Genomic DNA, 23,557 nt, shown 5'->3' with positions numbered 1-23,557 from the left:
TAAAATAGGCAGTATTTCATTTATATTCCAAAGAACAGAGGCAAATGTCCTGATCATTCAGCCTAAAGCCCAATGAGTGGCCTCCACCCTAGTAGCTATGGCACTGTTGCAGAATCAGAACTGGAGCATGTGTCTGGGTCGTCATCTGACCAATTATCCGCCTGACCTCTGCTCAGAATGCAGCAGGTGTTCAGGAACTAAAGGCCAGGCATCAGAGCCCCCTGGCAAGAGGCCACTCCATGACATAGGAGGTAAGGCTCAGTCAGGTATGACCTGCTATGCATGGCTGCACCCTGGTTAGTTTCTCCATTACCTAAAAGGTCACTTGGACTTCATTTTTCTTTTTATTCTGACCTAGAGAAAAGTTGCAAAAACAGTACAAAGTTCATATATACCCTTCACTCAGCTTCCCCTAATATTTACATCTTACGTAACAATTATCAAAACTAAGAAATCAACATTGCTGCAATAGTAGTTAACTAAACTAGAGACTATTTTTGCATTTCACCAGTTTTCTCCTCTGTTCTTTTTTCTGGTACAGAATCTAATCTAGGATATGACACCACATTTAGTTGTCATGTCTCCTCTCCTCAGTCTCCTCCAATCTGTGACAGGTTCTTAGTCTTTGTCTTTCCCAATCTGGACATACTTGAATACTGGTCAATCTTTAGATCATGTCTCAATCTGAGTTTGTCTGGTGTCCACTCATTTTCACAGCAGAAACAATCGTAGCTAACATTTATGAAGCTATTCCTATACTCTTAGCACTGGGCATATCCAGTGGCTCAGATGGTAAAGAATCTTCCTGCAATGTGGGAGACCCAGATTTGATACCTGTGCAAGATCCCCTGGAGAAGGGAATGGTTACCCACTCTAGTACTATTCTTGCTTGAAGAATTCAATGGACAGGGGAGCCTAGCAGGTTACAGTCCTTGGGGTTGCAAAGAGTCAGACATGACTAAGCAACTAACACTTTCACTTTTTCATACACCTGGCACTATTGTAAACACTTCTATACTTCCCTTATTTACCCACTTACAACAATCCTCTGAAGTAGGAATTATTACTATCCCTATTTTACAAATGATATTTCACTACAGGATATTTCATCAACCCTTAGTGGATTTAAATAACTGGCCCAAGGTTACCCAGCTGTTCAAGGCACAGTTGAACCTGGGTAGAGAGACTCTGCAACTCTCTGCTGTCTGCTAATTTCAAGGCACTGTGACAACAACCAGATGCCAAAATACAGGCTGGACTTTGCCCCTGGCAACTCCCTCCCCACAGGACCCATCTCTTGGAAGAGAGAGCATTCTAGGCTCCTGTTTTTTTTCCAAGGGAGATAAACTATCCACTTTAATTTCTAAGTTATTCCCATACAACCAGAAATTTCTTTCTCTTCACAGGAAGCATCTTCCTGATCTAAGGACAAAGAACAGGCCAGTGTTCTTCTGAGACCTCACCCTTGACCAGTACCAGGAAAGAGTGAAACATACAAACATGTAGGTATGCTAGAATCAAGAGAACTCTGCTGCAAATACATGAAGACGCTGCAGTCAAAGGATAAAAAAGAAACCTTTGGGGGTTGCTTCTTTTCCATGTCATGTCCAGAGATAGCCAACGATGGGAAACACAAGCTGACACAGCCTTCTCTTTAGCATCAGGTTCTCTGGGAAGGTTAAAGCACAACTCACTGGTGTAACACAGGGCAGAGCATCAAGGGACACAGCTGCGGGAGTCAGGTTGGGAAGAACTCTAGCTACACTCCAGGATTTGCTCTTAATGATTATGACTTTAGATCATTCAATTCCACAGACTTGATTTTTCCCAAACCCCCTCTCTGGCAATGCCAATGTGTTTTTCCTCTTGTTCTGACTGATCAGCAAAATACATGGCTGAAAGGATTGGCTTGGAAATCATTTCTTTGATGCTGAGAGAACTGAGAAAATACTCCCCCCAACTACACACCCGCACATCTATCCACCCCTGCCACCTGACTCTCAGCTGCAGTAGAGGCCATTACAGCAAGGGAGAAAAGAATGCAAAGAGGGCAGGCAGTGAGGGAGGAAGAGCTGAGAGTGTGAAAAGGGAGGGAAAGACAGAGAAAAAGAGACTTTGGTTCAAATTCAGTCACTCTAGAGCCAAGACTTCCACTGACATGCATAAGTAGGGTTAAATGACATCAGTAAACATGTGAGAAGACTCAGCCTTCCTTTGATTTGCCTTTCTCTTAAGTCTCTCCACTTTCCTTCACCCCCTCAAAAGGCACCTAACCCCATCACTTAGGTTCCTGTATATCAGACATTGCATTTGGCTACTCTTATTACTGCCAGCTTTGTGCAAGAAAGCACTCCTCTCCTTTGAAGTCTACCATTTTATATCTAACTCCAAGGTATCCTCAGCTAGCTATTTTGATCAAATATTGAACGTTGGAAAGCTAATGGTCTTTAGGGAACAATCCCTCTAGCCTCTCCATCTGCAATCTAACCCAGTGGGAATCTAAAGCCAGCTAATAGCCCTCCAATCACACTGCACACAGGGCTACTTACTCCACTGTGTTTATGGAACATCTGGATCGACCCCTAAGATCTAACCTAGGAAACAAAGATGGAGCAGCTTGAATAATTCTTCATCCTCTTGAATAATTCCCCCTCTCAATGTCAACAGCCTCCAAAATTCACATTATTTTGTTCCCACAGAGATTTGAAACAGCACTACTTTCAAGCAGTGATCCTACAGTTTCTATCTTCAGAAGAAAGAAAAAAATCCTGGGAAGGGCAATGGGACCTGAGGCCCCTTCATTGCCCAAATACAGGCTCCAAGAGACCAAGAGAAGAGATAAACACCTCTTTACAGGAAGTGTTTTGTTTTTTTACTGGAAGTCTCCCTTAAATAATATACACAAAGCACCAAGGACTAGGTTCCCCCAAAGTGCTGGTTTTCCTCCCTTCCCCATCAGCTAGACTAGAGTTCCTGGGTCCTATTCTGCCTTAGTCATTCTTGGCCATGAGATACTAAATAACTTTCTCATTCTCTGTCCAAAAGCCTGACTTGGCAAAACCAGGATGATAGAATGAAGATTAACAAGACGATGCTGATGCAATATTTATAGGGCCGCTTTCGGTAGGGGATGGGGGGTAGTGTTTCCCCCCCAGGCAAAAAAAAAAAAAAAAAACAATCGACAAAAAGATCCTATTGCTACTCATAAAAACTCACCACCTCTGCCCAGATAAACTAATTATGTACCATCTGAGCCACCAAGGAAGCCCAATTATGCCCATAGGTAATCAAATCTGAAAACTTTTTAATTCAAAGGAATGATTCTGCCCTCTCAAACAACTGCTTTATACAAACCATAAACATACTATCCTGAGAACTAAAGAAATTAAAATACAAATCAATCTGTTTGTCTCAAATCAACATATTATAGGAAATAAGGCAAGATCAACAGCCTCCCAGTCTATGAAAAGTAACAAAGCAAGACACAACATGGACAGAAACAAAACCAGCCTGATCGGAACACAAGGAACACAAGGCTTATAAAGCCTGTACACAAGCTCTGCTTCACTCAGGTTATTTTCATACCTGCCTAGAAAATCAGTAACCAGTGGGATACCACCCCAACTCTGATCTTGACCACTTCCAAGAGTTTTTAAAATCCCTGTTTCAGAAGAAGGGAGGTTGGAGTAGGTTCAGAAAAGCTTCCACTAATGTTCTCCAGCTTGCCCCATAGGTCAGACAGACAAAGGTGTCTCTCTCATCAATCCCAAAGACAATCCAACAGATCTCCTGAATGCTCTTCCCATTACTCCCCACGCTCCAGCTACTCACTATATCCAGGGCTCACACTGCTCTAGAACATGGCCAAGCCCACTGGTCCCAGACCACCACAAAGTCTGGCTGTCAGATGTCAACTGGGCCCTGATGCTGGGCAATGCGTAGTTCTGACCTCCCGACTGTCTAAACAGCTTCTTAACAGTGGTTCTTCCTTAACCTCTCCATTCCTTAAGCACCCAATCAAGCCTTTCTCATGCATCATCTAAGGTAAAAGGTTCACCCTCGTCTGGACTCAGATAATCAGACATCTACTGGAAGCGTCCTCAATCTCCCTCTATATCTCTCCCACTTTTCCTTGTTTTTGTCCAAGTTCATCACATTCATGAGGCCAAGACTTTCCATCTGCCACCTAAACAACTTTGTCTCATCAATGATTTGCTCGCTGGGATTTCAGATCTCTGTCAATAGTACCTCCTTTCCCCTTTGCCTTCCAACATACACAGAAGTTCTCTCCATTCAGCTTCAGCGACGCTGCCTCTGGGAAGATGTTCCTTAAGGCCACACCTCTGTATTCTCATAGCATTATATTCCTGTCTGGGATCTTCCTACACCATAAGTTCAAGCAGGCCAAGCCTCTGTTTAATGCCCACCATGGTATCTCCAACATCAAGCAGTGTACCTGGCACATTATAAGAGTTCAACAAATGTAACGAGAAATAAATTTTTTGGTATGGCTGTCTCTGAAGTTACTATTTTCATTCTCTTCTTCCACTTATTTTCAAACCCCCAAACCCAGGAGTTTATATCACCCTTCTAATTTCCTCAACTCCCATTCACAGCCTAACTCTGAAGGGACTAAACTACACACTTATTTTCACATAGTCAGATCTACTGTATTTCAACTCTCTTTCCTCCCACCACCCCCTACCTGACAGAAGGGATGCAGCCCACCACTACCATCCCATTATTCTTCTACACATGCCTGCCTCTCCAACTAGATCAATATAGGCTTACATTTCGAGAGAGAGTTCATGTCATCCCCTCTTCTTTCCTGCTCCCTATCTGTCCTCTTCTCAACCTAACTGAATATTATCTCAAGTTATCAATCAATTCCTACCTCCAGTACTGTGACAAAGCTAAGAATGGAAAAACCTCTGGAAGAGGGTCTTTGATTTCAGCTCCAGATTGATCCTTGAGAGCTAGTCCCAACCCTGGTTAATCCCAATCTTAGAGATGCCCTAGACAGTCTTAGCCAGTCAAGTGAGGTCAATATGAGAGAAAGAAGGGAAGTCAAGGCTACAGAGATTCTCTGAATTAAAATCAACCCCTGGATATAAGGGCTGGGACTAGTTTTGACAACTAGTTTTCCAGTATCCCTACTCCAGTCTAAGTTTTTTATTTTAGCCAGTTTCGGGGGAAGGGAGTCCTCGATCTTTGAAAGCTGAGGCTGCGCAACTCTAAGGACCCTTTATTAAGCCTCAAAGAGATCAGGTAGATGGAGGAAAAAGAAGAGGCGAATAAGGGCCTAGGGTGAGCATTAAGCATACAAATGCTTGTTAGAAAGTGGATATCCAACAGTTGCTCATTATCAATCCCCAAGTCCATAGAATGGAAACTGGACCCTGGCCTGTCCCATTCATACTTCTGTACTTAAAGGCAAAGCCCAGGTAGAGATGCTCTGGGCATCTCTACAGCACAGTGCTCAGCCAGCTAGTCTCAACGTGGCCTCTAGCCTTGGCAGTGGCTACCATGGAGGTCACAGGCTTTCCTGCCCTGGCCTCTACCTGCTTTGCCAGCAGGATGTGGAATTTGGCTGCTGTTGAAGCAGTGGTCAGCCATGCTGGAAGAAGTTCACATATGGGAAATGGTGTCTCTGAAATGAAGAGCTCTAAACTGTCCTTATGGAGCCTGGTGGGGACTGCATGTATTCTAGCCCACCATCATTTTCTCTCCCAGCACAGGGTATTTTGGAGCCTCTGACACTGCTCCTACAGGCCTCAAGAGACCTCACATCCTGCTATGCCCTGAGCAGGAAAGGAGATGCTCACAGTGGAGACACTTAACAAAGGCTAAGGGGGTGGCAGTAATAGGGGAGGATGGATTAGAAGTATAGGTAGGAAAGGGATAAATGACGTTCTCAAGGAAATCCCCTGAAGACTTGAAAAGTTTCAAAGCAGGGGAGGAAGGCACTATGCAGGAGGTAGCGCCAAAGATAAGCTCTGTTGAACACGCCATCCTCAAATGTTGCTGGAGACAGCGACTTGTGTTCAAGAGAGAAGACACATTATCAAGACATCACACAGAAACCACACAGTTTCCTCTACCCAGCCCTTGCTCGACATTCCAGCACTGCTCTTGAGCCAGGGGGAAAGATCATGCAACAGAGGTCCCCTGCTATAGCCCTCCCTCAGGCCATTAGCTCCTGGTGACAGCCAGGAAGTCCCAACTGCCTCACTCTCATGAGCCAGAGGAGCTGAGGTATGAACTACCCTTAACCAATACTCCTACAGAGAATGATCTCTGTTCGTCTCCAAGATAAACCATTTAATATCACAGTTATTCAAGTCTATGCCCCAACCAGTAATGCTGAAGAAGCTGAAGTTGAAAGGTTTTATGAAGACCTACAAGACCTTTTAGAACTAACACCCAAAAAAGATGTCCTTTTTATTACAGGGGACTGGAATGCAAAAGTAGGAAGTCAAGAAACACCTGAAATAACAGGCAAATTTGGCCTTGGAATGCGGAATGAAGCAGAGCAAAGACTAATAGAGTTTTGCCAAGAAAATGCACTGGTCATAGCAAACACCCTCTTCCAACAACACAGGAGAAGACTCTACACGTGGACATCACCAGATGGTCAACACCAAAATCAGACTGATTATATTCTTTGCACCCAAAGATGGAGAAGCTCTATACAGTCAACAAAAACAACACCAGGAGCTGACTGTGGCTCAGATCATGAACTCCTTATTACCAGATTCAGACTTAAATTGAAGAAAGTAGGGAAAACCGCTAGACCATTCAGGTACGACCTAAATCAAATCCCTTATGATTATTCAGTGGAAGTGAGAAATAGATTTAAGGGCCTAGATCTGATAGATAGAGTGCCTGATGAACTATGGAATGAGGTTCGTGACATTGTGCAGGAGACAGGGATCAAGACCATCCCCACGGAAAAGAAATGCAAAAAAACAAAATGGCTGTATGGGGAGGCCTTACAAATAGCTGTGAAGAGAAGAGAGGCGAAAAGTAAAGGAGAAAAGGAAAGATATAGGCATCTAAATGCAGAGTTCCAGAGAATAGCAAGAAGAGATAAGAAAGCCTTCTTCAGTGATCAATGCAAAGAAATAGAGGAAAACAACAGATTGGGAAAGACTAGAGATCTCTTCAAGAAAAGTAGAGATACCAAGGGAATATTTCATGCAAAGATGGGCTAGATAAAGGACAGAAATGGTCTGGACCTAACAGAAGCAGAAGATATTAAGAAGAGGGGGCAAGAATACACGGAAGAACTGTACAAAAAAGATCTTCACGACCCAGATAGTCATCATGATGTGATCACTAATCTAGAGCCAGACATCTTGGAATGTGAAGTCAAGTGGGCCTTAGAAAGCATCACTACGAACAAAGCTAGTGGAGGTGATGGAATTCCAGTTGAGCTCTTTCAAATCCTGAAAGATGATGCTGTGAAAGTGCTGCACTCAATATGCCAACAAATTTGGAAAACTCAGCAGTGGCCACAGGACTGGAAAAGGTCAGTTTTCATTCCAATCCCAAAGAAAGGCAATTCCAAAGAATGCTCAAACTACCAAACAATTGCACTCATCTCACATGCTAGTAAAGTAATGCTCAAAATTCTCCAAGCAAGGCTTCAGCAATACGTGAACCGTGAACTCCCTGATGTTCAAGCTGGTTTTAGAAAAGGCAGAGGAACCAGAGATCAAATTGCCAACATCCACTGGATCATAGAAAAAGCAAGAGAGTTCCAGAAAAACATCTATTTCTACTTTATTGACTATGCCAAAGCCTTTGACTGTGTGGATCACAAGAAACTGTGGAAAATTCTGAAAGAGATGGGAATACCAGACCACCTGACCTGCCTCTTGAGAAATCTGTATGCAGGTCAGGAAGCAACAGTTAGAACTGGACATGGAATAACAGACTGGTTCCAAATAGGAAAAGGAGTGTGTCAAGGCTGTATATTGTCACCCTACTTATTTAACTTATATGCAGAGTACATCACAAGAAACACTGGACTGAAAGAAACACAAGCTGGAATCAAGATTGCCAGGAGAAATATCAATCACCTCAGATATGCAGATGACACAACCCTTATGGCAGAAAGTGAAGAGGAGCTAAAAAGCCTCTTGATGAAAGTGAAAGAGGAGAGCGAGAAATTTGGCCTAAAGCTCAACATTCAGAAAACAAAGATCATGGCATCTGGTCCCATCACTTCATGGGAAATAGATGGGGACATAGTGGAAACGGTGTCAGACTTTATTTTTGGGGGCTCCAGAATCACTGCAGATGGTGATTGCAGCCATGAAATTAAAAGACACTTACTCCTTGGAAGAAAAGTTATGACCAACCTAGATAGCATATTCAAAAGCAGAGACATTACTTTGCCCACTAAGGTCCATCTAGTCAAGACTATGGTTTTTCCTGTGGTCACGTATGGATGTGAGAGTTGGACTGTGAAGAAGGCTGAGCTTGAAGAATTGATGCTTTTGAACTGTGGTGTTGGAGAAGACTCTTGAGAGTCCCTTGGACTGCAAGGAGATCCAACCAGTCCATTCTCAAGGAGATCAGCCCTGGGCGTTCTTTGGAAGGAATGATGCTAAAGCTGAAACTCCAGTACTTTGGCCACCTCATGTGAAGAGTTGACTCATTGGAAAAGACTCTAATGCTGGGAGGGATCGGGGGCAGGAGGAGAAGGGGATGACCGAGGATGAGGTGGCTGGATGGCATCACGGACTCGATGGACGTGAGTCTGAATGAACTCCAGGAGATGGTGATGAACAGGGAGGCCTGGCGTGCTGCGATTCATGGGGTCACAATGAGTTGGACACGACTGAGCGACTGAACTGAACTGAATACTCCTATTCTCACCCACTGCTCATGGACCTCGAGGTGTGTGCGTGCCTATGTATGAATGACAGGGCACACACAGGTCATACTCTTGTGGACCATCCTGGGGAATGAAATAACCCGTAAAGAAGATCCTCCTGACTAGGGGAGAAAGAGAGGGTTACCCACTTCCCAATCACAGAGCTGGACAAGTGGCAGAAGGCACCAGGGCTTTCTTTGCCCTCAGTCCTACCTCAATCATAACCTGTGTATTAAAAAAAAAAAATCTTGTCTTTATCCCTGGTTCCTGAAATGACTCTGTTGAGGGAGCAGGGATAGAAGTAGGTAATACCAAGATGGTGGCAGATCACCAGAAGGATGAAGGCTTGATTAGACAGTAGGAACTTTTAGCCCCACCTCCAGGGAGGGAAGTAGGACTGGAGACTGAGTTCAATCTCCAATGGCCAATGACTCTGGCCGCCTAAATCAATCACACCTAATAACAAAAACTCCATAAAAGCCCCTGGAGGGCTTTCGACAGCTTCTGACTGGTGAACCTCAAAAGTACTGAGAAGGCAGTGTGCCCAGAGAGGGCAGGAAAGCTCTACACCTTAGCGACCATACCTTCTATGCATCTCATACACCTGGCTACACTGAGTTGTATCCTTTATAATAAACCAGTAAACATGAGTAAATTGTTTTCCTGAGTTCTGTGAGCTGTTCTAGTAAACTTGAGGAGGGAATTCTGGGAATCTCCAATTTATAGCTAATCAGTCACAAGGCCAGTAGTCTGGGACTCGTGACTAGCATCTCCATTAGAGGCAGTGGGACTGAGTCCTTTAACTGGGATCTGACACTAACTCCAGCTAGACAGTGTCTAAATTGAATTACTGGATATGCAGTTGGGATCCAAGGACTGGAAGATCTCACGGCCTCTTCTAAGCTGCAAGGAGCAGAAGACCTCAGAAAGATAATCCCACCATCACCTAAACCAGTCAGTTGCTCCTTCAGACAGATGTCCAGAGCCTGCAGGAAATCAGACTCCTCCCTTAAATGCCTGCAAGAGAGTAGCTGGTCTACCATAAATGAGGTTTTTAAAATTCAATTCCCTCCTATCGCTCATGCAGATCTGAAATGATCTGACCAGATGGCTGGTGCTCTGTAATTCTTGGATTGCTCTCATCAGTTGTTGGTGATTTAGACTTTTTTTTATACCCCCTCACATGAATGTGTTCCTGCACAGGCTTCCTGCATGATCCCATCAAGTGGCTGTTTGTACTAATGACAATATTTTAGAGGCTCTCACACAGCATTTCAGATCCTGGAAGTCACCTCAGGTCAATAAGAAGCCCCAGGTCTAAGCTTCCATGGGTCCATATGGGACTAACATACAGCACTGGGTAACAGGCAGTACAAGAGAGGACTTTGCTCAGCCAGCCTCATCGCCTCCACTTTTCCTTCAGGTCCCAAGGAAAGGAAGGCAGCAGCAAAGGTATATTTTTAAAATGACAACTATAGCCATTTATTGAATATTTCCTGCGTGCCAGGCCCTGTGTGAAACATTCTACATATGTTAATCTTGTTTCAGTCTCACACCATCTCTGTGAAGTAGGTATTTTCATCCCTGTTTTCAGATGAGGAAACCAAGATTCAGAGATTCTCATCAACCTGACAAGGCCACAGAGCTCAAAAAGAGAACTAAAAGTGGGTTTTGAGGTTTAGCATCATAAAATTTGACTCAAAGCTCCACCAAAATCTCAGGGATAGAGAGCAGGCCCTAGCCTGGCCTCCCCACACCCTCCTATGTGCCCTCTTTGAGCACCAGGCACTTTCTCCAGGACACTCAAAACACTGCAATGCCTTTTTCTCTCTGTATCCTCTATGAGACTATAAACTGCTGGAAGGCAGGTCATGTCTCATTTGTTACCCAGAAAGACAGTATGGTACAGTGCTAGAGGTTAGGCTTATAGCCAAACAAAGCTAGATCTGAATTCTGTCTCTATCACTTGGTCGTTTGGCTGTCAGTTCTCTTGAGACTCAATTTTGTCTTTAAAAATGAGGGTAGTTATAGCACCTACCCTCAAAAGATGCCTGGCACAGGGAATGCTCAGTAAATGTGAGCTAATATCTGTCTCTGGCTACTAGTACAGTGCTTGGCACAAAGTAGGATCGCAGAAAATGCCCAAGGAGCAGAAGGCCCACCATATCTGGCTGTGACCAGTTTTCTCTAATAACAAGTACACAGGCACAAAGCCTGAGGTTCATGGGTACTCAGCCTTAGGACAAATTTCTGAGTTCCTTGCCCAGTACCCACAGGACCTGCCAGCAAACAGCTTTCCTCTGCTTGCTTGTGAACAGCTGATGCTGAATCCACACTCAAATGCTTGCTGTGCCTCCGTAAGGTATGACAGATCCCAAAATAAACCGAGAGAGAGAGAGGGACAGGAAAATCACTTCCAGGAACAAGTAACTCACAGCAAGGATGCTGACAGTAATAACAAGGCATGGAGACTTCAGGGGAGTGACCTGCAGCTGCTCAGGGAAGGGTGGCTAGGGCCCAATTCCCACCTGGCCTGGTAGGAAGGTTCATGAAGTTACAGGTTGGTCCCCTGATATTCCAGGCTACAGCAGGCAGGATATCTGCCTTCAAATGAGCCCAGACCTTATAGCTCAGTAACTCCTCCTTGGAGACCTGAGGACAACACAGATGAGGTCCTACCTTCAGAGACCTAAGGAGACAGAAGGTACTGAACTGAAGTCAATAACTGTCAACATAAACTAGCCATTTTGCCATTCTCTTAAAAGTCCCCCTAAAGATATTCCACCATCTTCCTATGCCATGTCCTAGCTCTTACGCAGGAAATGCTGTGCTAGCCCGTTCTGCTCCCTTACCAAAAATCGTCCTAGAAGGAAAGAACATTCCATGACCATGGAAGTCTTTCTCTGTCACCATAAGTTCCCTTCCCCATCTAAAGCCAGAGAGGACAGGAAGGTTACACCCTCATGCATACGCACTGGCATCCAATTTCACAATTAAGTTTAAGGGGTGGCGCAAACAGAAAATTTACCATTTAAAATCATAACTGCTATGTACCAGGTTATGTCTTCATGTTAGAAATCCTCAGAATAGATTCTGCAGGAGGCGGGCAGGACATTTCTCCCACATCACCAATTGGGGAACTGAGGGATTCAGAGACTTGTCCAAGATCCCCGAAGTAGTAAACCCAGGATTTGAATCCAGGACTGGCTCAGTCTGAAGTCTGTGCTCTTTACCACTATTAATAAATTATGCTACCTCCTCATTTATCTACTCATTCCAGGACTAGTTAAATCCCTTTTAACCATTCAGTGGCTGTGATGGAAGTTCCCAGGTAGCGTTTAGAATATGGTGGATTAAATATACTGATTAAAGGCAAATGCCAGCTATCCATAAAGACCCCTGAGATGTCAATCTCCTACCAACAAACATACATATAAAAACCTTCTCGATGTACACACAGAACATCTTGCAGAGAGTCTTGTCTGCCTCGACAGTACCTCTCAATCGTCACACATCAAACCCTGAGGCCAAAACAAATCTCTCACCTTCCCTCCTCCCCTCACTGGTCCTGCTCTGGGGGCTGAGTGTAGGTGAAATGGAAACATTTTTGGAATATGGGGTAAGCACAACTGGAACTAGACTTGCTTTGCCCTCAGAGCTGTGGGACCTGAGTGTCTGTGCTCAAATACAATTCACAAGCCTTTGGAGTGGCTTTAAGGAAACTTGGGGCAGAACAATTTATAAGGAGCCTTAAGAAACTAGAAGGCAGAGGATGATGTCAATGGGGCAACAAGTTAAATGTAAAAATTAGTACTCTAACTCTCCAAGAAACGCTTACAGCACTCAGCCTGCCCTTGTCACATAGGTGCTTGCCCTCCCTCCCCAAAGATATAAAGAGAGGTTCTTTTGCTCAACCATTATCAGCAACCCCACTGCCCAGAGGCTGGGCAAGGGCCCTAGGTCAGAACTTTCAGGCCTGATCTGCATCGTGGACTGGGGCCTTAAAGAGTGCCACAGGAAAAGAGGGTAGGGGTAGGGACACTGACTTCCATGTGCTCCAGGCACCTGCCTGGTCAAAAGTGGTATAAGCACTTTTAATCACGTAAAATCAATGAATATAATGCACATCCTCCACTTTCCACACCCTGAGAGTCCCTCTTGTTTTAGTCCTCAGAGACCAGGGGGTTCAGTTCTCAGGGAAGGTGGAGAAAGGCAGCCAGAATTTGCTAAGCCCAGTACCTCTGTCCCTAAAATCTCCCTCTACCCAGCACTATTAGCACCTACTTGGTTTCCCTGGTGGTTCATCACTTTTCTGTGGCAGTAACTACCTGCACTCAAGCCCAGCAGGGGCAATATTGCTATCAGAAAGTTGGCTGGCAGCGCAAATGCTGCCCCTGCCCAGCACAGCAGCAATGTAGCAGTGAGAACATGGTGATGAATATAGGCAAGGAGCTGATGAAACTATGCTCTGGCAGCTGCCAGGGCTTGTCATCCCACTGCAACAGTGCAGAACACAAATAGCCTATTCCTGAGAGCAGGCCCAGTCGGGCTCCAGCCAAGGACAAGTGGGAGGAAGGTGAGTCCAGGCTGGGGTCAATGACATTGGACAAGTTAGCTGAATGACATAGGTCAAGTCACCTACTCTCTCTGAGCCTCAATGTTTTCATCTGAAAATAAAGACAATAATAGCTCCTACTATTGTGAAGACTGAACAAGCTTATGCACATGAAGCACCTAGCACAGTATCTGAATACGGTAAACACCACAACTGCTGGCTTATTTCATTATTATTTTAATCCCTGGGCCCAGGGCCATAAAACAATTCGAAAGTTGTCCCTTCTGAGGATGCTCCATTCAAAAAGCAGGCCAGGATCAGCCCCTGTTTCTTGGCACATGCTCCTTTAACAATAGAAAACTCCTACCCTGCACCGGTGCTCAGGACTCTCCCATGAACAATATTTCAGCAGCACTGAGCCAAGCAACAGAGCCCAAAATAGCATTTGCAGAGTGAGGCACATGTCACTGCCTCTCCTGCGCTTCAGAAGTGCAAGGAAAGTTTTCAATCACTTGCTCAGAAAGCTCGGCCACCCACCACCTCCCTGCCTTCCAGGGCACTCAGACGCGGCAATCTCTGTTCTGCAGGAACGTGGAGGTCCCTGAGTCCTACAGCAGCAGCCACCACGACTCCCCTCCGAGGAAGCCAGAGAGGGGTGCTCCTTCAAAACAGCCCTATGGAGACAGAGGACATGCACATTTTGAATTTCAAGTGTGTTTCCTTGAGACAGGGCTGGGCTTGGTACCTGGATGAAGCGCCTGCCACTCATGGGTTGGATGAAACACCTCCAGAATCTCGGGTTCCAGCTCCTCCTCTGCTACGGTTTCCTTTCTCTCTGTTTCTTTGGTGCTGCTCTTCTCTCTCTTCTCTGGGTTGGTCAGTGCAAATTCCTGCAGAAAAAGGAAAACAGGCCATGAACCACCACAGCTGGGTAGCAAGCAAGCAGAAAGAAAATGGCCTGGGGGAGTACACTCTCCTCCTTGCATTTCCTGCCCTCCCTAGCCATGTTTGGACTTTTCACAAGATTAGTCTCAGAACCAGTACAACTGAGGTGATATGATTAAATTAACACAGCATGTGTTGTGTGTATATGCACTGTTTAAAAAGTCCAGAAGATTCCACACTATTGTGAGGGATTTAAGGGAACATACTGGGGAGAGGGGTCGACAAAATGAGACAATAGGAGACTAACTTTCTACTTGTTAAGCTCCTATACTGTTTGATATTTAAAATTCCTATTACTCTTATAATTAAAAACTAAAGATATTTATAAAAGAAAAAGCATACAACTGAATAGAACATTAAGGCCTCAAACGGTCAACTCAGATGTACAAAAGCTGGTAGCTAAAGCCCAATTAATTCCTAACCCACCCAGCAGGGCAGAGTAAGGGCCTGGGTACCTTAATTCCCCAGGGTACCTATGGGGCATACATGACCTCTTGGGACATTCCAATCCATGGAGGAAGGGGTGCAAGTGGGAATGCACAAGTCCAGCTGAGCTAAAGGAGGAAGATGCCCAGGTTGGAAACCTCTTCCTAAAACCTGTTTCCTTCCACCCCAGGGAGAGTATGAAGGATTAATGAGATGGTGTCTGTTGAGCACTTTGAGCTCAGGAGAGAAAGATGCAATATAAATACAAAGTATTATTCATTTTATTCCTTCCCAGCCTCCCATCCTTCCTGTCCCATTTTTAAACCTGTTTGTGTATAAAAAAGCAATAAGGCCTCAGGAAACTGGAACCAGAGGGTTCCAGAGCTCTGAGAAACTACATCTGGGAGGGCAAAGAAGAACCCACATTAGCACACTGGAAGATTATTTCAGCACTCCCACCTCCCAATTCTCCCCCTAAGAGTATTTTTCATGGATTCCTCCTATGAACCCAAACTTGTGCTAGGTACTTTATGTAGACCTCATTTTGGTCTCCCAAACAACTTTAATCCTACATGGGATTAAACAATGTAGGTAACAATGCCATCTTTTTCAAGCAGTGCCCCAGGTCCAGATAGGAACCTCCCTGGGTCCCTTAGGTCCTGATCTTTAACTAGCTGACAGAGGAAAGATTAAGGGACTAAGGTGTTGATGATGACAATGTAAAGCCCTCCAAGGATTTTTACATTTTAACAAGAAATAAAAACATGAGATTCAGATGGAAGAAGTTCAGATCTTCTTAAGGACCAATAAGGAAAATTATCTTGGACAAGATCAGTTCAGTTCAGTCACTCAGTTGTGTCTGACTCTTTACAAGCCCGTGAACCGCAGCACGCCAGGCCTCCCTGTCCATCACCAACTCTCGGAGTTTACCCAAACCCATGTCCATTGAGTCGATGATGCCATCCAACCAATCTCATCCTCTGTTGTCCCCTTCTCCTTCTGCCCTCAATCTTTCCCAGCATCAAATGAGTCAGCTTGGACAAGAAGAGGTCCTTAAATCATGTTACAAGTACTGAGACGCACAGATGATAGAATCATAGTTTAAAACTGAAGCTCTGCTTCAGGTAACCCAAAGTTCCATTCCAAGTTGCTTTTGACTGCAGGAAAAGTTACTTAACTTTTAAGCTTCAGTTTCTACATTTGTAAAGAGGAAACAACATCTCACTCATATGTTAGAAGAAGTATTATCCTGTAAATCACTAGCCCTGGCTACATAGTAGCCATTACACCTATTACTCATAAAGGGAGTAGGGGCCAAGTCAGATGAGTCTGTGCTGTGACATCCAGCATGGACTACACAAAATGGCTTCACTCAGGCAGGTCAGGTTTGGGTTGTGGTTACCTGTGCAGCCTGGTCCCTCAAACTCCTCCTACCCTTTCAACATGAAGTCCGCACAAATCTGAGCTCAAAAGAAAAACTAGCAACAGAAGAGTAGGTGTGTGTGAGACTAATGAGAAGGCAGACTGGCAGGACGCTCCCTACATTCTGAGAGCATGGGCACCACACTTCCAACAGCTGAGTTTCCTGAGGGCAGGCACTGTGTCAATCTTTTTCACCACTGTATATATATAACCCTTGCCCAGCCTGAGGCTTAGTTTGTAATCACACAACAAAGGAATGAAAGAAGCGCTTCCTCCTACAGGCAGATGTATCTCTGGAGACAAGTGAGTCCAAAGAGTTCACTGACAGCCAGGAACTAGCCCCAAACTCCAGAACAAAGACCACCTTGTCCACTAAGTACCTGGAGCCTATATACTCCAGGGCCCAGCCATGCTGGTCAGTCTCTGCCAAAAGGGCCATACACTAGACCGCAGGGCTAGAAGACCATTAATAATATTTACCTCTGAAGTATGTGGATTAAATGCCTCCAAAAGCCAGGCAGGGACGGATGTAAACGTGCTGTGTGCCCAGTGTAAAAACAACTAGGAGTAGTGGAACTGTGAAAACTGGAGTCCTCCTGCCTTGACCAAGAAACATAGCTGTTACTCAGTTGCCACTGCCATGAAGGCATTCAACTTGGTGAGAAACAGAAATCCATATTTTTCTCTGATATTTCTTACTTTTAGAACACAAGGAGAGTCCAACTAAACATCTCTAAGCTTTACATTACAACTCTTGCTTTAGTTTATCTATTAGCCAGGTTAGCTCCTAGTAGGTATAACTGTAATCAACTAACCAAATCCTCAACATCAAGAGAAGCAAAAAGAAAGAGGCAAGGGTAATGGTGATGATGAAAATATGACCCTTCAAAATCCAGGCAAGGCTAGTGTTCATTTCAATGAATAGAGGCTAAGAAAGCCCTTTTCCCTAGATCTTTAATGAGACTAACAGAGTAGGTTCAAGAAGAAGGATTACAACAAGATATGAACCACTGAGACACATACTTGAAGCCTCGGGAAAGCCCCTTTTTCCAACAATCCCATCAGTGCTCAAAATATTTTTTTAAGTTTCCTCTTGGTATTATCTTCGAACCATATTTTAAGCTACACACACACTCTCTCTCTCACAATCTGCCATTATTTTACAGTTCACCTGTTTTTAGTAGAGGTGACAGAAATTTGGTGCTCGTATGTCTGATCAACTAACTCTGTTCACCAAATCTGGCTCTGAGTGACTTCAGCAAGCACTGAGGGAGGCTTGGTCACACGAACATACTACAGGCTAGACAGTCACTTTGAAGGTAGAATTCTAGAAAAGGTTTTCAGGAAAAGCAGCATCATGGAGATGGGTTTGTAAGGAAAACAGCAGCTACCATTTATGAAGCCCCTACCCATAGGCCCAGCACTGGTCTAAGTGCCTTCCATGCCGCACAACTCGTCCAAGTTTCACCTATGAAACACACACTTTTAATCCCATTTTACACACACAGGACCTGTGCAAAACCACACTGCTAAGAGAAGAGCAGAGATTTAAGTCCAGGATTGCCTGAATCCTGACTCACTTCTGTGTTTCTGTTCTTAGTCAAGTGTTCTATTGGTTGTGCCTTGGATGCTAAGGGAAGCAAGCACTGGGGGAATGAGATCACCCCAGCACATTTACCAGCACAGCCCCTGCCCTTTAAAGGACAAGGTGAGAAACACAGTCGCAGAGAAAGGGATGACCCTCCCTCTGCTCCAGCAGGGTCTGAAACAGGAGACAAAGACCGAGAGGTGAGGGAGACCAGCCAGCCCGTGGTCAGCTCTGAAGTAAATCTCATGCTCTGGTGCCCTCTCGGTTGGCTTTTCAGGGCTCTTTTCAATATGCTGAATTCTCTTTTCTCTCTGCCATCAATACTGTAAATACCAATTTCTTCTGAAATGGCAAGAAATCCCAGCTAAGGTGTTAACTGACAACAGCTTACCATGATACACTTCCTTACACTTGCAACTGAATAAGAGATTCTTAAAGACCAAAGCCTTCAAGATCCAAGAGAATAAACGAATCTCTCAGGGTAGATGGACTGCTGTTGTGACAGAGACAGACTGAGGGGGCAACATTTTGGGATAGGAGCCTGGCTGACAGAGCCATAGATTAAACAGTGGAAGCAGCCACCCCATATTAAAAAGTAACAGCTGACATTTATTGACCATCCATTAGCCATACAGTGCCAGTCTCAATTCTAGGTACTTTATATATATAATCACATTTAATCTACACTAAAATTTAAGAGGGAGGTGCCTGTTTTACAAATGAAGAAACAAAGCTCAGAAATGGTCAAACTGCCAAAGTGGGAGGCAAAAAAGAGCTTACTAAGGCTCTGTGCTTCTTTATACTGGGTTCCACTATCCCACTGATCTTCTACCGTCTCTTGAAGGTGAGTATACCACACAATATATCCCTTTAGCATTCACACTGCTCCTTAGAAGTGACGCCCCAGAGAGGCGCCACAGCAGGAGACAGGAAAAGAGGATGGCTCCAGATCATATCCTGATACACACAGCCAACCTTTGCTGGGTGGCCATTAACCTGTAACAAATGCCCTTGGGGAAGAACAATTCCAGGTCACTAGGAGCATTTGTCTGGACTCCAGGCTCTGAACAAAGAATCATGACCACTCCCATCTTCCCCACCACCCATTTTCACTGTTGTGAAGGTGGCTGGCTGCATAATTTGGATTTTAAATGCCATCAGGGCAGCAATTTTTATGGTATGAGAGAAAAGATGCTTCAATTCCTACTTGTACTGAGCACATGATGAAAGATTATGACAAATGGATACAGCTTAGGAACAGACATAAGGATAAAAGCAGCTTCTGCTGATGAAAGTCAGTATTAACATTTTTCTGAGACTAGGCTCAATAGAGCTAATATAAATGGGCCAGAATAATTATGGCTCTGAAAGCTCATCTATTTGGTTGAACTATTATCCAAAAGGGACTTACTAACACACAGTCCTTAAGTAAATTCATCAGCACGCTCTTGTTAATTGTGCATCTGCTAAAGCTCATGACAGGGAGTACCCAGATCCTAAAGAGCTATGGGCTAAAGGGAACACAGCCCTAATCCCTCAGGAAACTTGGCTGCTTTTCTGGGCCAGCTATGTCAGAGCCAGCCCCAACCTCATGCTGTGGCCAGTCCCACCCTCTGGAGCCAATGGGATTCCAGTCTTACTGTCCTTGAAGAGGAGACCAGAAAAATGACAGCAACAAGATCTTAGTCAAAGAACATTAAAAGCTCAAAAGGATTCGTGACTCCTAACTGTACATTCTCTCCTGCTCCACAAAGTAGGGAGAAAGGCAGAGAGAAAACAAATGACTTCAGAGGGAAGGTGGAAGTTTGCCATGAGCCAGAGGTGAACCTTAGCTGAGCTGAATTGCTATTAAATTCATCACAATTGCCATTTGCACTTCAAGGCCCTCCAGTTCCAAAGCCTCCAGCACTTTAACCAACATTTAAGTAGGACCCCTGGGGTTGGGGAAGGTGGCCAGGGGAGGGTAAAACTGTCAGAGTTGACAGTCAGGGCATCTCAAAGAAGAGGAAAGAGAGGGCACTGGGAGCTGGTCAAGGACAGGCTGTTGCTGGGGCAGGCCAGGGAAATGGGGCCAGGACACCCTGCAGCCAGACCAAGCTCAGGGCCTTCTCAGGCATTCTGCCCCTGCCTTTGTCAATGACAGAAACCCTCGGTAATGAGGTCTGGGTTAATGAAATGGAGACTATAAAGAACATGCAAAAAAGTACAGAGGGAAAGAGGACACAGAAATGGAAGAGGGGAGTAGAGGAAGAAGCAGTCTTGATACTCACCACACAAGTAACCCAGTCCTTGGGGAAAAATCCTGACCGTCTCAGCTCTGCCACAAACTAGCTTTATAATGTTGGCCAAGTTACTTAGCATCTCTTAGTTCTCCTCCTCCTCAAAACGAGGATAATAACTTCAGTTGTCTATTTAACATTTGATGGGATTAAGTAAGAATACATATAAAAGCACACAATACAGTGCTTGGTTGGATCACAGAAAAAGCAAGAGAGTCCCAGAAAAACATCTGCTTCCCTGTCTACGCTAAAGCCTTTGACTGTGTGGATCACAACAAACTTGTGGAAAATTCTGAAAGAGATGGAAATACCAGCCCCCTTCCTGCCTCCTGAGAAATCTGTATGCAGGTCAAGAAGCAACAGAACTGGACATGGAACAGACTGGTTCCAAATCGGGAAAGGTACGTCAAGGCTGTAAACTGTCACCCTGCTTATTTAACTTATATGCAGAATACATCATGAGACATGCCAGGCTGGATGAAGCACAAGCTGGAATCAAGATTGCCAGGAAAAATATCAATAACCTCAGATATACAGATGACACCACCGTTATGGCAGAACTCTTGATGAAAGTAAAAGAGAGTGAAAAAGCTGGCTTAAAATTCAACATTTAAAAAACGAAGATAATGACATCCAGTCCCAACACTTCATGGCAAACAGATGGGGAAACGATGGAAACAGTAACAGAGCTTATTTTCTTGGGCTCCAAAATCACTGCAGATGGTCACTGCATCCATGAAATTAAAAGACACTTGCTCCTTGGAAGAAAAGCTATGACAAACCTAGACAGCATATTAAAAAGAAGAGATATTACTTTACCAACAAAGGTTTGTATAGTCAAAGGTTTTTTCAGTAGACATGTATGGATGTGCAAGCTGGACCATAAAGAAGCCTGAGTGTTGAAGAAATGATGCTTTTGAACTGTGGTGTTGGAGAAGACTCTTGAGAGTCCCTTGGACTGCAAAGAGATCAAATCACTCAATCCTAAAGGAAATGAGTCCTGAATATTCACTGGAAGGATTGATGTTGAAGCTCCAATACTTTGGCCACCTGATGCGAAGAACTGACTCACTGGAAAGGACCCTGAGCCTGGGGAAGACTGAAGCAGGAGGAGAAGGGAACACAGAAGATGAGATGGTTGGACGGCATCACCAACTAATGGACATGAGATTGAGCAAGCTCCAGAAGTTGGTGATGGACAGGGAAGCCTGGCGTGCTGCAGTCCATGGGGTTGCAAAGAGTTGGACATGACTGAGTAACTGAACTGATAATGCTTGGTATATGATAAGCTTATCATTATCATCATCAGTTATTACATCATTATCATCATCACCATCTTTTCCCCAAAGAGAAAATGTGCTGTAAGCTTTAAACAGAGGCCAGAGGACTAAGGGATAGGGGAAGAAGTGCACACATTCCGTGACCCAGCACTGGTCACATTCCTATAAGAAACTCTCATGGCGGATTCATGTCAATGTATGGCAAAACCAATACAATATTGTAAAGTAAAAAAAATAAATAAAAGAAAGAAAGAAACTCCCACAGCAGCCCTGGTAGCATGGAGACTTTCTTGGATCCCAAAGATCCCTCTACTTATGTGAAAATACTTACTGAGTTCTTATGACAGAGGCAGAAGTTGAAGCAGGAGACCATCAGCATGCTGAGCAGCATGCACAGAGGAGCCATCCTAAAAAGGAGCCGGCCCTGGTGAGGCATAGTTAGAGGCCTGAGGAGAGTAAACACAGAAGATAGAAGGTCAACAGGAAGCTGGTGCCTGACACCCCTCCCCACCTGCCCCAACACAGTGATTCCCATGATGTCACTTTTTTCACAGATGTCAAACATTTCAGATGATGTCAGATATTTCCGGAATAGAGGTATCACAGGTCTCCTACCCCAGACGTAGAACAACCTAAAGTAACCCTCCATTCCCCCATATGAGGAGAGAGGCCTTGGCTGAAACTGTAGTCATCCAGGACCTTTGCACAAGCTATTCAGGTTGATGCAAAAGTAACTGCAGTTTCAGATAGTGAATTTTAAATCATTATAAGTAGGCTCAAACATATCTTTATTAATCAAAATAGGTACCATTACAATCAACACATTTTTGCCAATGAGAAATAAGCTGGTTTATTCCTATAGTGTAAAAATCCATGCTTTGGGATTCGACAAACTCTTGAAAAGTATTTTCTGCCTCCTGCTGGTTGTGGAAGTGTTTTCCCTGCAAAAAGTTGTCGAGATGCTTAAACTAGGAGTTGGTTGGCGAGAGGTCAGGTGAATATGGAGGATGAGGCAAAACTTCATAGTCCAACTCATTCACTTTTGAAGCGTTGGTTGTACAACGTGCAATCAAGCATTATCATGAAGAACTGGACCCTTTCTGTTGACTAATGCCAGCTGTAAGCATTGCAGTTTTCGGTGCATCTCATCGAATTGCTGAGCATACTTCTCAGATATAACGGTTTCACCAGGATTCAGAAAGCTGTAGTGGATCAGATGGCAGCAGACCACCAAACAGTAACCAGGACCTTTTTGTGGTGCAAGTTTGGCTTTGGGAAGTGCTTTGGAGCTTCTTCTCAGTCCAACCACTGAGCTGATTGTTGTATAAAATCCATTTTTTGTCACAAGTCACAATCCGATTGAGAAATGGTGCATTGTTGCACAGAATAAGAGAAGACGACACTTCAAAACAATGATTTACCTTCAGTCAGTTCAGGAGGCACCCACTTATCAAGCTTTTTCACCTCTCCAATTTGCTTCAAATGTGAAATCACCATAGAATGGTCAACATTGAGTTCTTCAGCAACTTCTCATGTAAGTTTTAAGAGGATCAGCACTGATGATTGCTCTCAGTTCGTCACTGTCAACTTTCAATGGTCATCCACTATGCTCCCCATCTTCAAGGTTCTAGTCTCCTTTACAAAGCTTCTTGAACCACCACTGCACTGTACGTTCATTAGCAGTTCCTGGGCCAAACGCGTTGTTAACGTTGTGAGTTGTCTCTGCTGCTTTGCAATTCATTTTGAACTCGTATAAGAAAAACACGCAAACTTACTTTTTGTCTAATATCATTTCCATAGTCCAATTAAATATAAAATAAACAGCAGGAATAAGTAATTAGTAAAAAAAAAAAAAAAAAACAGAGAAATGTGCATTAAAATGATGTATAACATAACCATATTAAGAAGGTATTCCAATATCAAATGGCAAATTTCAACAATGCAAAAACCCAATTACGTTTGTTCCAACCTAATATAATAGCCCTGTCCCTTCCTTCTTCATTATCCAGGTTATTAGGTTGCACAGGGTGGTACTGGCCATGGTGAGGAAAGAAGGAAACTAACCAAATGATCTGTGTGTGAACAGACACGGGCCCAAGTTCACATGAGCCTTTATAACCATTCACTTTTTAAACCAATACAGTATTGTAAAGTAAAATAAAGTAAAAATAAAAATTA

General features: G+C 44.1%; 1 protein-coding gene across 4 annotated transcripts in view; it reads right to left on the bottom strand.

The window, feature by feature from the left end:
- The window catches only part of SIL1 (SIL1 nucleotide exchange factor), a 261,032-nt gene that overhangs the window by 176,965 nt on the left and 60,510 nt on the right, over positions 1-23,557 (bottom strand). For all 4 annotated transcript variants that reach the window (XM_018050321.1, XM_018050320.1, XM_005683002.3 and 1 more), the window contains exons 2-3: positions 21,711-21,825; positions 14,185-14,329 (exon numbers count right to left, since the gene is read on the bottom strand). In XM_018050321.1, coding sequence (XP_017905810.1) covers positions 14,185-14,329; positions 21,711-21,815 — 250 coding nt within the window. In that variant the 5' untranslated portion in view covers positions 21,816-21,825. The remainder of the gene's footprint in view (positions 1-14,184; positions 14,330-21,710; positions 21,826-23,557) is intronic.

This window comes from Capra hircus, chromosome 7 (assembly GCF_001704415.2).
Source record: "Capra hircus breed San Clemente chromosome 7, ASM170441v1, whole genome shotgun sequence".
Taxonomy (NCBI): domain Eukaryota; kingdom Metazoa; phylum Chordata; class Mammalia; order Artiodactyla; family Bovidae; genus Capra; species Capra hircus.
This window is presented reverse-complemented; position numbering and strand designations above follow the sequence as displayed.